Source organism: Schistocerca cancellata, chromosome 2, assembly GCF_023864275.1.
Source record: "Schistocerca cancellata isolate TAMUIC-IGC-003103 chromosome 2, iqSchCanc2.1, whole genome shotgun sequence".
Taxonomy (NCBI): domain Eukaryota; kingdom Metazoa; phylum Arthropoda; class Insecta; order Orthoptera; family Acrididae; genus Schistocerca; species Schistocerca cancellata.
In genome coordinates, this window is record NC_064627.1 from 600,254,411 (window position 1) to 600,270,764 (window position 16,354).

The window sequence follows — 16,354 nt, forward strand, 5'->3', positions numbered from 1 at the left end:
CAGAAGTCGAGATTTGCATGTGGATTACTGCGAAAGAGGAATTCTAAAGACTGTCCTTGAAATCAGATGAGTGCGTTGTTTTTATCAAGAGGATCGTGTGAGGTCTGGCCTCCAGAAGGAGTGGTGGGAACACCATGTGCGTTAGGACCGAAAGGAGGCACGGGTGTCGAACGTGATGGAAGGCACTTGTAAAATCAATGGAGACAAGTGCTGTGCAGAGCTGACAGACGGCAGCTATTACGATGAGATAAAGACATCCTACCAAAGCCTTTTGAAGGGTAGCCCCATAGCCATGTGCAGTCTGTTCTCGTGAGAGTACCGGAGGTAGGACCTTGTATATGCGCGCTGCTAGGAGGCGCGCTTACATTTTATAATTCGCATTCATTAATGTATGGGGGCAGTATGCGAAGACATTTGTTCCTCTTGATGGCTTCACCACCAGTGAAAGAACGCCAGTTACAAGTTCGGGTGGTATGTGCAAGGATGGAGTAAAGAATTCCTGTAGTACCTCCGATCAGCATTAAGGTAGTGAACGCGTGGTAGATCTCCAAGGGAAGACCATCTCGTCCATGCGACTTATTCTTCATCCTCTTCTCACTTGCCACCTTGCCGCAGTGATCGCAGACATTCTAGGTGTCTATCTCGCAGTGATGAGCGTCCGTTCAGGAGCGGCACAGAGGCCGTTAGAAAGTGACACCACCACTGGAGCGTCGTCGTAAAAGTGGTGGCAGTGGTTGTCGAAGGCAGGTGCCACCGTAACTCGCAGTGGGTGAAGAGTACCATCAGAGGTGGTGCGGGTAGAGGCGGAAAGGCGACGCCGACGACGATAGTCAGACCGTTGACCGTGGACGATCATTCCTCGTGTAGAAGGTCCTGTCGTCTTGAATGTACCATGACGCTGTACAATTTGCCACTTTGGAAATTGAGAAGATAGACTTTAGTACACTGGCATTCCTTAAGGACATCAGGTGATGGGGGAGTACGTCACGTCGTGCTGGGAAAGGATAGTGTAGCAAAAATTTGTAGTGTCCCAATGCCTCACTGCTGCTTCCTTCTCACACTGTATGAAGAACTTTGTGATTGCAGGTTTTGCCCCCCCCCCCCCCCCCAGCCACCAATGCAGTGTGGACCTCTACTGTGCGTGGCGCTTTTCGTAGGATGCCCATGTAGTGGCAATATTTTGTCAGTAGTGCAGTGTCAAGTAGGGAAGTGTTAGGTTCCAGAACTCTTTGCTGCTCCAGAACGACTGAGTTGGTAGAGTGAGTGTAGAGATGATGGCGCAATGTTCCGAAAACGCAAGGAGCCATTTTTCTGCTTGGGAGACATTTTCAAGGTGGACAGACACATGAAACTGGTCGAGTCTGGTTGCAGGCAGTACTGTGGAACTGGTATAGCAATAGGCGTCGCCATGAAACTTCTCCTAAACGTCAACGAGATGAAAGTCATCGAACGAGGTATCCAGTGTCAGGTAGGACTTACAACCAGATGTCTGATCCTAGAGGACTGATTTGAAATCTCTGCCCACAAAGAAGCAATCATAGCGTCCAGAAAACAGGAGGGCGATGTTGTCTGTGAAGAACGTGGTCTGCTACCGACTATTCGTGGAGACAGACAGGGCATAGGTACTGACGTCACCAATTTCGAAGTTGGTTACAGCCTTGCCGCGGCTGGAAAGGAAGAGCGTCATGTCCATGATTGGGATCCCTTTGTATATGTAAAAGGCCACTTCACACCCCTACAGACGTGTACAAGTCATAGCCAAAAACTGGTGGTAGCGTAGCAACATGAAATTCGTGAAGAAGGGTGACGTCAACGTCAGAGGGCCGAAGCATATCAATGCGGAGCTGCAGCTTTGGCGGTGTCGACGATATTGAGTTGTAGTATCTGTGCTAGCAGTGGTGGATGCACATCTACCATCGCTTGGGGGTGCTGTGGGGCAGCGACTGCAAGGAGGGCCTGTCCCGTTGGCTGCTGTCCATCAACTAAGTCCTCTACTTCCGTCACCCCACGCTTCTGTGCCGAGGGTCTATCCAAAGTCATGAAGCGTTGGTAGGAAGATGGACGTCTCAAGGTGTGCACCAGTCGGTACTATATATCTGGCAGCCTCCACTGGTTGCCCTTCTTCAAAACGTGTTGGTCCGCCGACATCTGCACGGGACTGTCTGCTGGTTGGGCGGCTTCTCCATCATCTTGGACAAGAGTTCGTGAGGACCGTGGGCAAACGGCGACGACGTTTGCGTCAACGGAGCGAGCGTCGCTTTCGCGCGTGTTCCTCAGTGTCGGACGAGAGCAAGGAGGAGCGTCAACTAGGTTCAAATGGCTCTGTGCACTATGGGACTTAACTTCTGAGGTCATCAGTCCCCTAGAACTTAGAACTACTTAAACCTAAGTAACCTAAGGACATCACACACATCCATGCCTGATGCAGGATTCGAACCTACGACCGTAGCGGTCGCGAAGTTCCAGACTGTAGCGCCTACAACTGCTCGGCCACTTCGGCTGGCAGCGTCGACTAGGTTCGAAGTCCTCGGCTGGTACACAAGTTGAGCGTATGTTGTGGAGAGGTGCCCGTCTCCGTGGTGTGCGTCTCGATGGTCCTGTTGGCGGTCATGTCGTTGGGTGGAGCGACAACACCGTCCAAAGGGTGATGGGATGACAGAAGGTGTCGATCGGAGAGACCATACTGTGAAGAGGGCGAAGCCTCAGGCGTGGCGAGGACTGCCACGTAAGTTATTGGTAGGGCGGTCAGTGTGATGACACAGACACTTCTGACAACGGGAGCTGCGCGGCACGTTGTCGGACGCATTGAGGCTGCAAATGACCGTCCTTTCCGCAATCGGAACAGCTGCGGGCTGACCATCGCTCGGCAATATGTTCCAGGACGTTGCCGTAGAGTCGGAGCGCCGCAGTGACGGCGTCGGCAGGTAGTTCGAACGGCAGTCCGAATATCCGTATCGATCGTAGGTCGAGATCGCTGTGATCGACGGTAAAGGTCTCTATGTCACTGTTGGAACGATAGAAACGTAGGTCACGTTTGGCCTCCTGTAGCGCACTGTCGCAAGCTGTGCTGTTAATCATCTGGACGTACACGGTACAACTATGCACAGGTGGATTCCAACAAGATCTTGTGATGGTATTTTAACGGCGTCGCGAAGAAACCGTTCGATGTCAAGCGCTTCGAGCGGGTGAAGACTGAACAAAAGGTGAAACGTGATGTCGTTTCGCGATAGCTGTGCGCCATGTTGATCTACACTGGTGCCCAAAATTAAAACAACAAATCACTGTTTCTCCGTCCTGTTTCCAATTCACGACATAATATTCACGATGTTTGACGGGTAGTTCCACATCTACAATCGCTGCGTACACAGTTACAGACAGTGCAGTATGGCACAGAGAAGACGCCTACCGAACTCCCTGCGGTGGAGGGCCATGGGAAGAATGGAAACAGGGCAGTCGCAAACTGATGGGGACCGATGGCTTAATGTGAATCGTTCTGTTGTTTTTCGGGTATGGCGACTGTTTATAGAGATCGAAACTGCATCCAAAAGAGCAGGGCGGGCAGACCACGTGTAACATCAGAAAGAGAGAACCGTAATTTGGCTGTAAGGGCAAGACGGTACCGCCTCAGTATTGCACGGCATCTGACGTCTCAGCATCCACTGGACGTGTTGTAGCGAGGAAAACGGTGTACAGAAGGCTTCGGCATAGTAGCCTTTATTGTCGGAGATGTACTTTGTATGTACCTCTGACACGTCTTCACAGATGGGAACGTCTAGAGTGGAGCTGTCAACATGGCACCACGACGGTCAAATAGCGGGCCAGTATTCGTTTCATAGATGAATTCCGATTTGGTCTGGATAGGGATTCTCGATGGATTCGCACCTGGAGGGAACCTCGGAATACGATTTAGGGACCCAATCATTGTGGAAAGAGACTGATATCAAGGATGATCCCTGATGGTGTGGGCTGATATTATGTTGACCAGTCGAACACCTCTTTATGAAACTGTACGGCTAAATCTTCAAGATTTAAGTGACGAGATTTTGGGACATCATGTGCTGTTATTGTGACATACTGTGGGCCCAGACTTCGTATTGCTGAAAGACAATGGTCGACCTCACAGAGCTCGTTGGTTGGTGTTATCTTGGAAACGGAGGGCACGCATGTTGTGGCCTGCTCGCTCCCCCAATTTGAATCCCATAGAGCACGTCGGGTGCACTAAGGACACGAGTTGCATCACGTCAGCATCCACCAACCACCCTCCGAGACTTGAGAGCAGTGCTGCAGTAAGAATAGGCGTTAGTTCCTCAACATGATAGTGATGGCATCATTCACAGCCCGCCGTTGATCAGACCTGTATTGCTGCCAGAGGTGACCACACACCATACTGAGCGCATTAACCAGTTATTGCAATGTGTATGTAAATTCGTTAAGTTGAAAAAAAAACGAAGAATATTTCTGTCTACCGTTATGCATGTTGCAGCTGTTTACGTTCTGTATTCTTTATGTTGTTTCTACTTTAGTAGCGCCTGTTTATACTGTTTTGTGGCAAAATAAACGCAACCTAGCATCATTTCGGTCTGTTGCCTTAATGTGGACACCAGTGAATAAGGAAAAAGGCACTTAGCAGCAGCCGAAGTAAACACAACACGCTACACGTGCCTCGCTTGCGGAGCTCTGACGAGCGACCAGTCCGTACCACTGCCGGCGGCAGTCTGATCCTTGACCACGGGTTCTGGCTTATGGTAACAAAATGTAATTTATCTTGAGCTCTGTGGCTTAGTGAGACATGACGAAACGCAACATATTCTGTTTAAGTTTAGGTCAAGTACTTTATACATGAACAGTTTCAGAACAGATCAGGATGGGACGTGGCTTGCAAAGAAGGAGACCTAGTGTAAGTCGGCTGTTTATGTTTTCTTATTGGCAACGTTACGTAGCGCTCTGTATGAAAATCACTGGCTGTGCTGTGTGCAGTCTGTGGCTAGTTTGCATTGTTGTCTGCCATTGTAGTGTTGGGCAGCGGCAGCTGGATGTGAACAGCGCGTAGCGTTGCGCAGTTTGAGGTGAGCCGCCAGCAGTGGTGGATGTGAGGAGAGAGATGGCGGAGTTTTGAAATTTGTAATACTGGATATTATGAACTGCTATGTATATTATGATTTTTCAACACTATTAAGGTAAATACATTGTTTGTTCTCTATCAAAATCTTTCATTTGCTAACTATGCCTATCAGTAGTTAGTGCCTTCCGTAGTTTGAATATTTTATTTAGCTGGCAGTAGTGGCGCTCGCTGTATTGCAGTAGTTCGAGTAACCAAGGTTTTTGGGAGGTAAGCGATTTGTGAAACGCATAGGTTAATGTTAGTCAGGGCCATTCTTTTGTAGGGATTTCTGAAAGTCAGATTGCGTTGCGCTAAAATATTGTGTGTCAGTTTAAGCACAGTCATGTATAAATTTTTCTAAGGGGACGTTTCATATGTCGACCCTTAGCCGAGGATACCTCACTGGAATCTTCTGATTTTTTCTTGTAGTTTGTGTAATTAGTGTAGATTTTGTTTATTGCTAGCGCGTAATTGTAGAGAGAATCTCCTTTGTAGTTGCAGCCTTTCATTGTTGTACAGTAAAACAGTTGTGGCATGAATGTAGATTTGCACCAAGTATTTCGCAGTTGCGCTTGCAATTAACGAGATATTATTTTCAGTGCTATGTTAATGTGTTCTCTTATTGTTGCTCTTCAAATTGTGTTTTTCTGTGTTATCGTGTGAAATATTGTGACAATAATGGCGTGTGAAAAACGTAATACTAGGCTCCAAAGTAAACTGAGAAATAACAGTGAAGCCGAAAGCAGTGTGTTAACGCCACCATGTAATGAATTAACAAATATTCAAAGTAGTAATTTGGTAACTGTGCATAGGGAAATGGAGCGGGCGTCAAATAATGGTGTAGACAGTGAAACAGGTAGTGAACAGGGAAGCATTATCGATCGATCGGTTGGCGGCAGCTCGCCTCAGGAATCGGGAATGACAGAACACAATATTGCAAATACTGTAGACTCAGGTTTTGGGTTCTCACCGTTTTCTCAAATGAGTCAAGACACATTTTCCGCTTGTCAAAATGTGAATGTTGCCGGTGCAAATTCACTGCCGAAAAGCACTGAGGAACATGTTTCAGACACCAGTGCACTGTTATTACAGTTAATGCAACAAATGGGACAAAGGCTACAAAAGTTAGACACAATGCTTGAACAAAATCAGAAACAAATGGGACAAAATCTTCAAAAGTTAGACACAATGGAGCAAAATCAGAGACAAACACAGCAAAAGTTAGACACAATGGAACAAAATCTTCAAAAGTTAGACACAATGGAACAAAATCAGAGACAAACACAGCAAAAGCTTCAAAAGTTAGACACCACGCTTGAACAAACACGTGAAGATTTAACTACTGAGTTACATAACATCGAATCGAAATCGATTTGTGAAACGCATAGGTTAATGTTAGTCAGGGCCATTCTTTTGTAGGGATTTCTGAAAGTCAGATTGCGTTGCGCTAAAAATATTGTGTGTCAGTTTAAGCACAGTCATGTATAAATTTTTCTAAGGGGACGTTTCACTAGGATTTGTTTAAACTTCACCAATCAAATTTCTTTTCAATTCCAACAGAAAACAAAATCGACTTGGGGCAGTCAATACTCTAAACATGACAATAATCTGCGCTGATAGTAAGATTAACCGAATCAAACAATTGCGTGGAATGTAAATGTAATTCAGTTGCATCGTATCATGAGCATAGGGAAGGAAACATCTTTATTCATAAGGAAAAAAATTAAATACGAAATCAAACACTCCATCACTCAAACGAAAATAGATTTAACAGGAGAGTAGCTACCACACCACCGTATCTACTGAAACTGCTGGAGACTGGGTAGAGAAGCAAGTTATCACAACGAACAGGTACGAAAACTGCAAAAGTTCATTAAGTTGAGGAAAATGAAATTTGGTAAAGTACATTACATACAACGAATATAGGTACTCGTTCTGCATCAAAGGTCAGAACAATCGATTACACAAGGATATAGCTCGCACCAGCATAATATGATGAGCCCAAGGACGATTGGAACAATCACGTAATAAAATCACGAAAACACATTACATCATAAATCATGAAAAGAGACAAAATTTAGCTATTTAAGTGGGTATCGGTATTCGTTTTATGAAGAAAATTCAGCACAATTCAGTGGAGAATACGAAGTGGTACCTCAATATAATTTAATCAGCACGAGGTTGAACACTGACGGACGCACGAAATACGAAACCCTACTATTTTGCAACAAAAATCATGTCTTAGGGAAAACATCATCCACGCTCTAGACAAGCACTGACGATGTGAACATTTATGAAATACACTCCTGGAAATGGAAAAAAGAACACATTGACACTGGTGTGTCAGACCCACCATACTTGCTCCGGACACTGCGAGAGGGCTGTACAAGCAATGATCACACGCACGGCACAGCGGACACACCAGGAACCGCGGTGTTGGCCGTCGAATGGCGCTAGCTGCGCAGCATTTGTGCACCGCCGCCGTCAGTGTCAGCCAGTTTGCCGTGGCATACGGAGCTCCATCGCAGTCTTTAACACTGGTAGCATGCCGCGACAGCGTGGACGTGAACCGTATGTGCAGTTGACGGACTTTGAGCGAGGGCGTATAGTGGGCATGCGGGAGGCCGGGTGGACATACCGCCGAATTGCTCAACACGTGGGGCGTGAGGTCTCCACAGTACATCGATGTTGTCGCCAGTGGTCGGCGGAAGGTGCACGTGCCCGTCGACCTGGGACCGGACCGCAGCGACGCACGGATGCACGCCAAGACCGTAGGATCCTACGCAGTGCCGTAGGGGACCGCACCGCCACTTCCCAGCAAATTAGGGACACTGTTGCTCCTGGGGTATCGGCGAGGACCATTCGCAACCGTCTCCATGAAGCTGGGCTACGGTCCCGCACACCGTTAGGCCGTCTTCCGCTCACGCCCCAACATCGTGCAGCCCGCCTCGAGTGGTGTCGCGACAGGCGTGAATGGAGGGACGAATGGAGACGTGTCGTCTTCAGCGATGAGAGTCGCTTCTGCCTTGGTGCCAATGATGGTCGTATGCGTGTTTGGCGCCGTGCAGGTGAGCACCACAATCAGGACTGCATACGACCAATGCACACAGGGCCAACACCCGGCATCATGGTGTGGGGAGCGATCTCCTACACTGGCCGTACACCACTGGTGATCGTCGAGGGGACACTGAATAGTGCACGGTACATCCAAACCGTCATCGAACCCATCGTTCTACCATTCCTAGACCGGCAAGGGAACTTGCTGTTCCAACAGGACAATGCACGTCCGCATGTATCCCGTGCCACCCAACGTGCTCTAGAAGGTGTAAGTCAACTACCCTGGCCAGCAAGATCTCCGGATCTGTCCCCCATTGAGCATGTTTGGGACTGGATGAAGCGTCGTCTCACGCGGTCTGCACGTCCAGCACGAACGCTGGTCCAACTGAGGCGCCAGGTGGAAATGGCATGGCAAGCCGTTCCACAGGACTACATCCAGCATCTCTACGATCGTCTCCATGGGAGAATAGCAGCCTGCATTGCTGCGAAAGGTGGATATACACTGTACTAGTGCCGACATTGTGCATGCTCTGTTGCCTGTGTCTATGTGCCTGTGGTTCTGTCAGTGTGATCATGTGATGTATCTGCCCCAGGAATGTGTCAGTAAAGTTTCCCCTTCCTGGGACAATGAATTCACGGTGTTCTTATTTCAATTTCCAGGAGTGTAGTACACAAGGAAAGACATCGGTACTACCACATTATCATAAGAAAACGTGCCTGAAACAAAGAACCTATTACAAAATCCGTTAAAAATCTGGAAATTTATGATTCAAAAATCATATTAATCGTAAACAGACCCCTCTGATTTATCTAAAGCATTGAGGATGAAACATCTTGACAAAATACTTGACTAAACGTGGTTTCTTTGGCATTCCACCCCACGTGGTAGGCTTAAAATCTAAAAACAAGGTACTACTTACGTAAAAATTAGAACTACTCGCGCACATGTGAAATTATATTCAAAAAGAATAATGTAATTTTCCTCCTAATATTCTAAGCTTGAAACATCACTACAAAATAAAACTGAAGTATACCAAATCCATTCCGATACCTGTACTCACACCTCGGAGAGTCTACGAGAGACACAGCCTGATTTACAGTCACCTCAAACAGGAGTTTTCTGCAGTTAGATTGACTAGAGCTCGCCACGTTCAGGTACCAGAACGGGAGTGAGCGCTACACGAAAGACCACTGGTACCTGATACCAAACCTTGTCTACAGCTGTTGATAAATCTCTCTGCCCTTTTGCCTGACCATCCCCTCTTGCCGAAACTACTCTCCCAGTTACGAGGAAACCCTCTCGTCTCTCACACTGACCCCAGACATACTGAATCAAAACACAGGACATGGGAAAAAGGATTAGGATAACGAAACATTCATACAAGATTGAAAGAAAAAATAAACATTGCACGTTGTATTCTTTGAGGTTTGGTCCCTTCATATACAGAAAGCTAGAGGCATCGAAACACAACAAAGTGACACAAACGTATGAAATGGATGTGACGGACCTCTTTCACTCGTGTCCATAGTAAGTGGCTCAGTTGAAGATTTTGTCCTGACAGCATTTTTCTGGCAACTCTCTTCTTGTGCTGATTGTAGATGATTTATCCAACATGAGGAACAGCGTCCTTCTCGTCGGAGTTGGTGCTTCTTGACCACATTCCACTGTCCGTTAGGACAAAATATTTGTGTTCGCTTACAGGTCGATGGGTACTTTTGAATGTTTTCCTGCCTGAACACTGACGTTCTATCTTGCTTGAGAAAAAGAACCCGCCACCAATAATTTTCCATGTGGCAAACTATAAATAAAATTAATTACTGTGAGCTCGTTACTAAACCAAATTAATTGTTTCCTACACCAACTGTAATTAAAATTTTGCCATTGGTCTGGTTGTGCTGGGTGTGTATTCAGTAGGTACAAAGAGCGCGTTACGATGCTGGTAGTGTCTCACTGGCAGCTGAGTCAAGCGGGCCGTTCACCGGAAACAGTGGCTTTGTGCCAACTAACTACACACCTGTCACAACAGTGCGTGATCCCTCTATAGCCACTGAAACAGACACGCAAATCATACATCAGCTCCTGTTGACTGTCGCATAACTCGAAAACGAAGCGTGACAGCACTAGTGTTGACATGGACAGTTCTTCTTATTTTGACGTGAGGAGCGAAATCCCTGTGTATCGGTCGTCAGTCTCTGTAAACCCTTTTTTGAAATGATCCGTTATCTATCCTGTGTGAAACGATCCGTTGTAAGTGAACCACTCTTGAGCGTCCTATTCAGCATGACAGAAGGTGGCATTTTAGGGAGGCAATAACGCAGTTTGATTGAGTAATTGTGCTGTCGAACAGTAACTTCGCACCTCTACGTAGATGCCCTCTTCTTCGTGAGGATTTTGTTTTCCTCGAGGCGCACTTACCCGGGCGGTGCCAGGCAGATGTTACCACCCACACTCATTGTGAGTGCGTGTCTTTTGGACTACACCTACTTTATTGAATATATAGAGCTCTCTGTGTTCCTCGTGTGACCAGTTCCAGGTGTTAGACGACATGCAATAAGACTCAAGAGCGTATTCCACTACAATACTCATCCTAAAAAGGCACGCTCGAGGCCCACAGCTACGACTCATAATACAATCATACCTGTGTTAGGTAACGACTAGAGCACAAGCACTCAGAATGCTCATGACTGGATTCCCCTACATCACTGACTGAAATACTAGTATAATATGTTTACCTCTTTGTAGAAATTTGCTTGCTCTTCAGGTTCTTGCGTATGTTGTAAAAGTTTACATCCTTCCAAAATACAAATCAAAACCATGTTATTTGAGCTGAGATATGTAAACTGAATAAGAAAATCTCAATCTCGCAAACATTACAGATTCGGTAATACCGTTTTGATACATTTTGGTCAGAAGATGGAACGTGGATACATTCCGGATTGACGAAGTGCAGTATTATTTTTATTCCGAAGGAAACAAATTTTCTCAATCATTTGCAAGAATCTGACAGAAGTAGGTGTCTAATATGAAGTAAATATATGTGTTTTCAATGCCTGGAAGAAGTAGTCAATATAGATGACAGACAGTGTGAGATAACCACTCTGAAGTGAAGTTTTCTTCTTACTAAAAAGTGTGCTAAGAAAAAAACATTATTGCAAAATGCAGGCTTTATAAAATTACCTCCTGTACTACACAAAGAAGACAGCGTACGAGAAACCAAATGTGCCCTTAAGGTAGGCCGGCCGGTGTGGCCGTGCCGGTTCTAGGCGCTTCAGTCCGGAACCGCTACGGTCGCATGCTCGAATGCTGCCTCGGGTATGGATGTGTGTAATGTCCTTAGGTTAGTTAGGTTTAAGTAGTTCTAAGTTCTAGGGGACTGATGACCACAGCAGTTAAGTCCCATAGTGCTCAGAGCCATTTTGTCCTTAACGTATTCCTTTTGGAGGAACTGTCAGTGAAATTGGTCACTTTTATGCCATCTGTCTGTATCTGTTTATCTAACGATACTTATTTCTTTACCATGAAAAAGGTATAACATTGATGGTCTCTCAACAGCATGAAATATGTATGGGATATAGTGAAAAAAGAGAAACTGTGTTTTGCTCAAGGCGGGCTATTTAAATATTTTATATTGTTCGTTATTTCGTAATACACCACAGGTATACAATTATAATAGACAACCATAACCCCATTTTTTTCTATAGAGAAGTGCTTTTCAGAGAGAGAAAGTTAACAGTAATGTACGCACATTTGTTGCGTAAAGTTCTACTTTTTCATTGGAGACGATAGCGCGACGACTCAAGGTACGGAAGTCCTGGCAGCAGGCTGATTATCCCCTCCCTTCAGCATACGCCGTGGCTAGCCAGGTGTCTTGCACTCAGTGCTCCAGGCGAGGAAAGTCGCTTACCCCTACATCTATCCATAATGCCAAATTGAAATACATGTAATAATGATAACAGAAAGCAGATAAGTGAAATGTAAACTTAAGATGTCGATCTTGCGAGAGATATCACGACTTGTCTCCATTTATTTGGAAATCTCAGAAACTCAATCCAGTAGAGCACATTTGGTTCCTTAGTATGAAGGACTACTTAACGAATGAAACATATGAATAGATGTCTACAAGTTCCAGTAGCTTAAGATTTACCTAGATGACCAATAACTTGATCGTTACGATTGTATCAAACGCAGAAAGTTTTTTCAACGCGTGTCCTTGACACATACAGTGCACGTATCCGTAGAATCCAACATTTCACTATACGTCAATTACATTTTGTTCACAGGCATCTATATACTCAAATGCTGATTGGTTTTTTGCGTAACATCCGCAGGTGCCCGCAGACTGATCAGTTTGGGTGTGTTTTGTGTGAGTTGGAAGTGTCATGTCTTTTAGTTACATATTATTCATATGTACTCTCAATTCTTAGTTATGGAATTCTTTTTTGGGGAACAAATGCACAAAATATAAACACAATTTTCAAACTCCAGAAAAGAGCCATAAGAATAATAACGGAAAATACTAGTCGAGCTCATTGTAAAGATCTGTTCAGAACACTGGGGATTTTAACTGCTCCATGTGAATACATTTACCAGTCAGTTATACACATCAAAAATAACATTGGTAATTACTGCACAATCAACTCTGTCCATGACCATGCAACAATAGAGAGACTCAACATACATTTATCAAGAAAAAAATAAACAAACTCAAAACAGCATTTTCTACGAAGGAATAAAACAGTAGAATAAATTACCAAAAGAGATGAAGGAAATTGCAAAAATACACTTATTTAAAAGGGCAGCTAAAAAGTACCTGTTATGGAATACGTTTTATACATTGAAGGATTACTTAGCTAAAATAGAATAGGGGTTTGATAAAAAATGTTATACAAATAAATAATAATAATAATAATAATGATTATAAAATATCCAACAATCCACATAACACCTTCACTTTATGTTTTTTCCTTCTTTTTTTCCTTTCCAGAAATACTTACCCCAAGCTATGCATAGCACAATACTAACACCTCTTCCTCTTTCTGTGCTCAACATCTCACTCATTATGGAGGGATGATGACTCAATTTTTCAGGATAGCAAATGGGAAGTTGAGGCACAGAAATTCGCCCAGAGATATCACCAGTGTGTGTGTGTGTGTGTGTGTAGTGAGTGAAGTATTATGAAACAATGTGTCTATAGTGTGTGCAGAGACTGATAGTGAGATATGAGTGAACAATGTGGCATTATATTATTTAATAAGTTATTTGTAAAAAATTATTATATACCAGGAGTAAATCTAATGATTGTCTCTAACTAGAAGTCTGTAAATATACGTGTATACGAATTAGCTTATTTTGTAAATACTTTGACGTGTCCTATATCCTTGTAAAAAGAGACCTACGTATGAATAAAGCTACTACTACTACTACTATTACTACTACTACTACTGCAAAACTTCTCTTTTCGCAGCCGCCAGTAACAAAAACCGCGTGGTCAGGCGTTCTGGACGCAGTCCAGAAGCCGCCAAAATGTCCACAGTATGGAACTGGCGACGAGGACTGCCTCTACCTCAATGTCTTCGGCCCCGAGGTTTGTATCCTACGATATCTAGTTCGTGAATGATGCGTAGTCTATCAGTAGGATTATGTGGAGTACTTGGTTACATTTTTGACTGGCTGCTACATTCTGGCTTGTCTCTAAACTTGTGCAGAGGCCGTCAGAGAACGGGACGCTCAAAACTGTCATGGTGTGGATCCATGGTGGGTGCTTCACTGGAGGAACTGGCAGCGACGCCATACCGGAGTACTTTGTGGACCAGGACGTGGTTTTCGTGAACATAAATTATCGCCTGGGATTGCTTGGTAACAATTATAAAATTACGCTTAACTTTGTACTCCATTCCAGCCAGAGATCTAGAAAAAGGTTTTGTTAATATCGATTGGAATGTACTCTTTGGAATCGTGAAGTTATCAAGGATGAAATACAGGGAGTGGAAGGTGATCTGCAGTTCATAGGGAGACCAGCTGCACTTTTAAGAGACTAACGACAAGAAAAGGATGCAGTAGTATTATTCATTCTGTACTTTGAGATTGTAGTAAAGGCAGCCAAGGAGATATTTGGAAAAGAAAATGGAGAAGAAATGAAAATTTTAAGATTTGCTGATGACATTGTGATTCTGTCACAGACGGCAAAGAACCTGGGAAATTAGTTGAGCGGAACAGATAATGGCTTAAAAATAGTTTATTAGGCGAATATTAACAAAAGTTAAACAAGAAAATTGAGCTATAATGAATGAAGTTAAGTGATGCTTGAGGGAATTAGATAGAGAAATGAGACACTGAAGGTAGTAGACAAGCTTTGCTATTTAGGCACCAAAATAAGTGACGAAGGCAGAATTAAAGAGGGTATAAGATGAGGACCGGCAATAGCAAGGAACGATTTCTTGAAAAAGAGAAATACGACAACATAGAGTCTAATATTTAAGTCTTCGTTGACGAAAAGAAGGAATAAATTGATAAAACACAGCCTGGGACACCAAGGAATAGTTAATATAGGACTGGAGGAAAGAAGACGTGTGTGTGTGTGTGTGTGTGTGTGTGTGTGTGTGTGTGTGGTTAAGGGCGTAAGAAGTGGGGGTTGTTGCAGAGGATGGAGGTATGAGATTTGCACAAAAAGACTAGCGCCAAGAACTGAGTCAAACTGGTCTTCGCACTAATGAGTTCAACAACATTTCAGCCCATTTTTACAACAGTTTTCTTGAGACTGTAGCACAAAAATTGGTACAATAGGAAAGCAAGAAATTTAATTTCAATTGAAATCCAAATTAAACAAGGAATGTAACTGCAAGAAATGCATTTATCACTACAACTAAAATTCTCTGTAAATACTTCTGCACTTCGTGACACGACTCACAGTGTCAACGTATGTGTTACACTTGTACTGTCTGTTGCTTTACCTTGACCCTTAATCCCTACATCACTGATACTGTTTGTGGGAATTGATGGCGCAGTTATTGCATTGGTATATTTTATTTGTCTTCAATGCAGATCGGCCTGACAAGAGGTCAGACTAGCAAAGAACAGGTGCGCAGAGGAAAAAGATAACAATTTTGGAAACTTGTTTTTGACTGTTACCATGAAATATCACCAGGAGATTGCTAAAGAAACCATATGATTCTTCCTCGTTTACTTTCCTGTCAGCCGATGGACAACGCTGCTGAAAGAATTCAGTCTCCATAACGATTACCCTCTGGCGTATTTCGTATACGGACGCCATTGTAACCATAGTAAAGAGAAATCTTAGAAAAACGTTATACCGATGCGGAAGACGTTCCCTGGAATCATAATTCCACTGACCAACAGTTCGCTAATACCCTCCAGCTATTAGCGAAAAAAACACTGACAAGGAGAGGTCCCCAGCCGTGAAAGCACCTTTTTGAAGCAATCTAAGCGGTATCGTAGGCTAAGGTCTCAGGTATGACATCCTGCAGTCATGGTGGGCATTCGTTTGCAAGTAGTCGACAAAAAAACTTTGGAATTTCGCATAATGCTCCACATCTTTAAATAACCATCTTTTATGGATGTATTGTGTAGGGTAATGGTTATAGTACAAACTTCGTAAGCAAGAGGATGTGGATTCAAATTTATTAAGTGTTATAAAGATGTTTATTTTTAATTCTTTATCGAAATGACTTTGATCATTATTTTTATTCAATTAATGGATTTAAATGTAATTTCTATTCCTTTGTCTCCATATTTTAGCCAACGTATTAAGTATTCCAGTTGCTCTCATTTCTTCTTCCCGTCATTATTTTTCTAGTTGGAATCTTCGTGTATGTGAATTTAATTACACATTTATTTTTGTTTATCTATTATAATATTTAAACATTTGAAAATGCCAATCTAACGGCTAAAAACAGAAGGAGGAAATAATCTATTTATATATGCAATGGTTTCAAAAATGCAATTTTCATTACAAGATGTACACTTCCTCGGGTGGTAATGGTCATATAAACATTCAGGACATACTTTCTTATTGTGCTATGGACAAAATAACGCAGATGAAGGATTAAACGAAAGCTTCATTTATAACTACGACGAAATTAAAATATAGGAATAATGAATGCAATAACGTGATCGAAAATACACGATGATGAAATGAAAGAAATTAAAACTATGTTAATGAATGGAAATAATCACAC

General features: G+C 43.6%; 1 protein-coding gene across 1 annotated transcript in view; it reads left to right on the forward strand.

The window, feature by feature from the left end:
• The window catches only part of LOC126147195 (venom carboxylesterase-6-like), a 110,369-nt gene that overhangs the window by 43,188 nt on the left and 50,827 nt on the right, over positions 1-16,354 (forward strand). The window contains exons 3-4 of the mRNA XM_049915675.1: positions 13,624-13,743; positions 13,865-14,015. Coding sequence (XP_049771632.1) covers positions 13,624-13,743; positions 13,865-14,015 — 271 coding nt within the window. The remainder of the gene's footprint in view (positions 1-13,623; positions 13,744-13,864; positions 14,016-16,354) is intronic.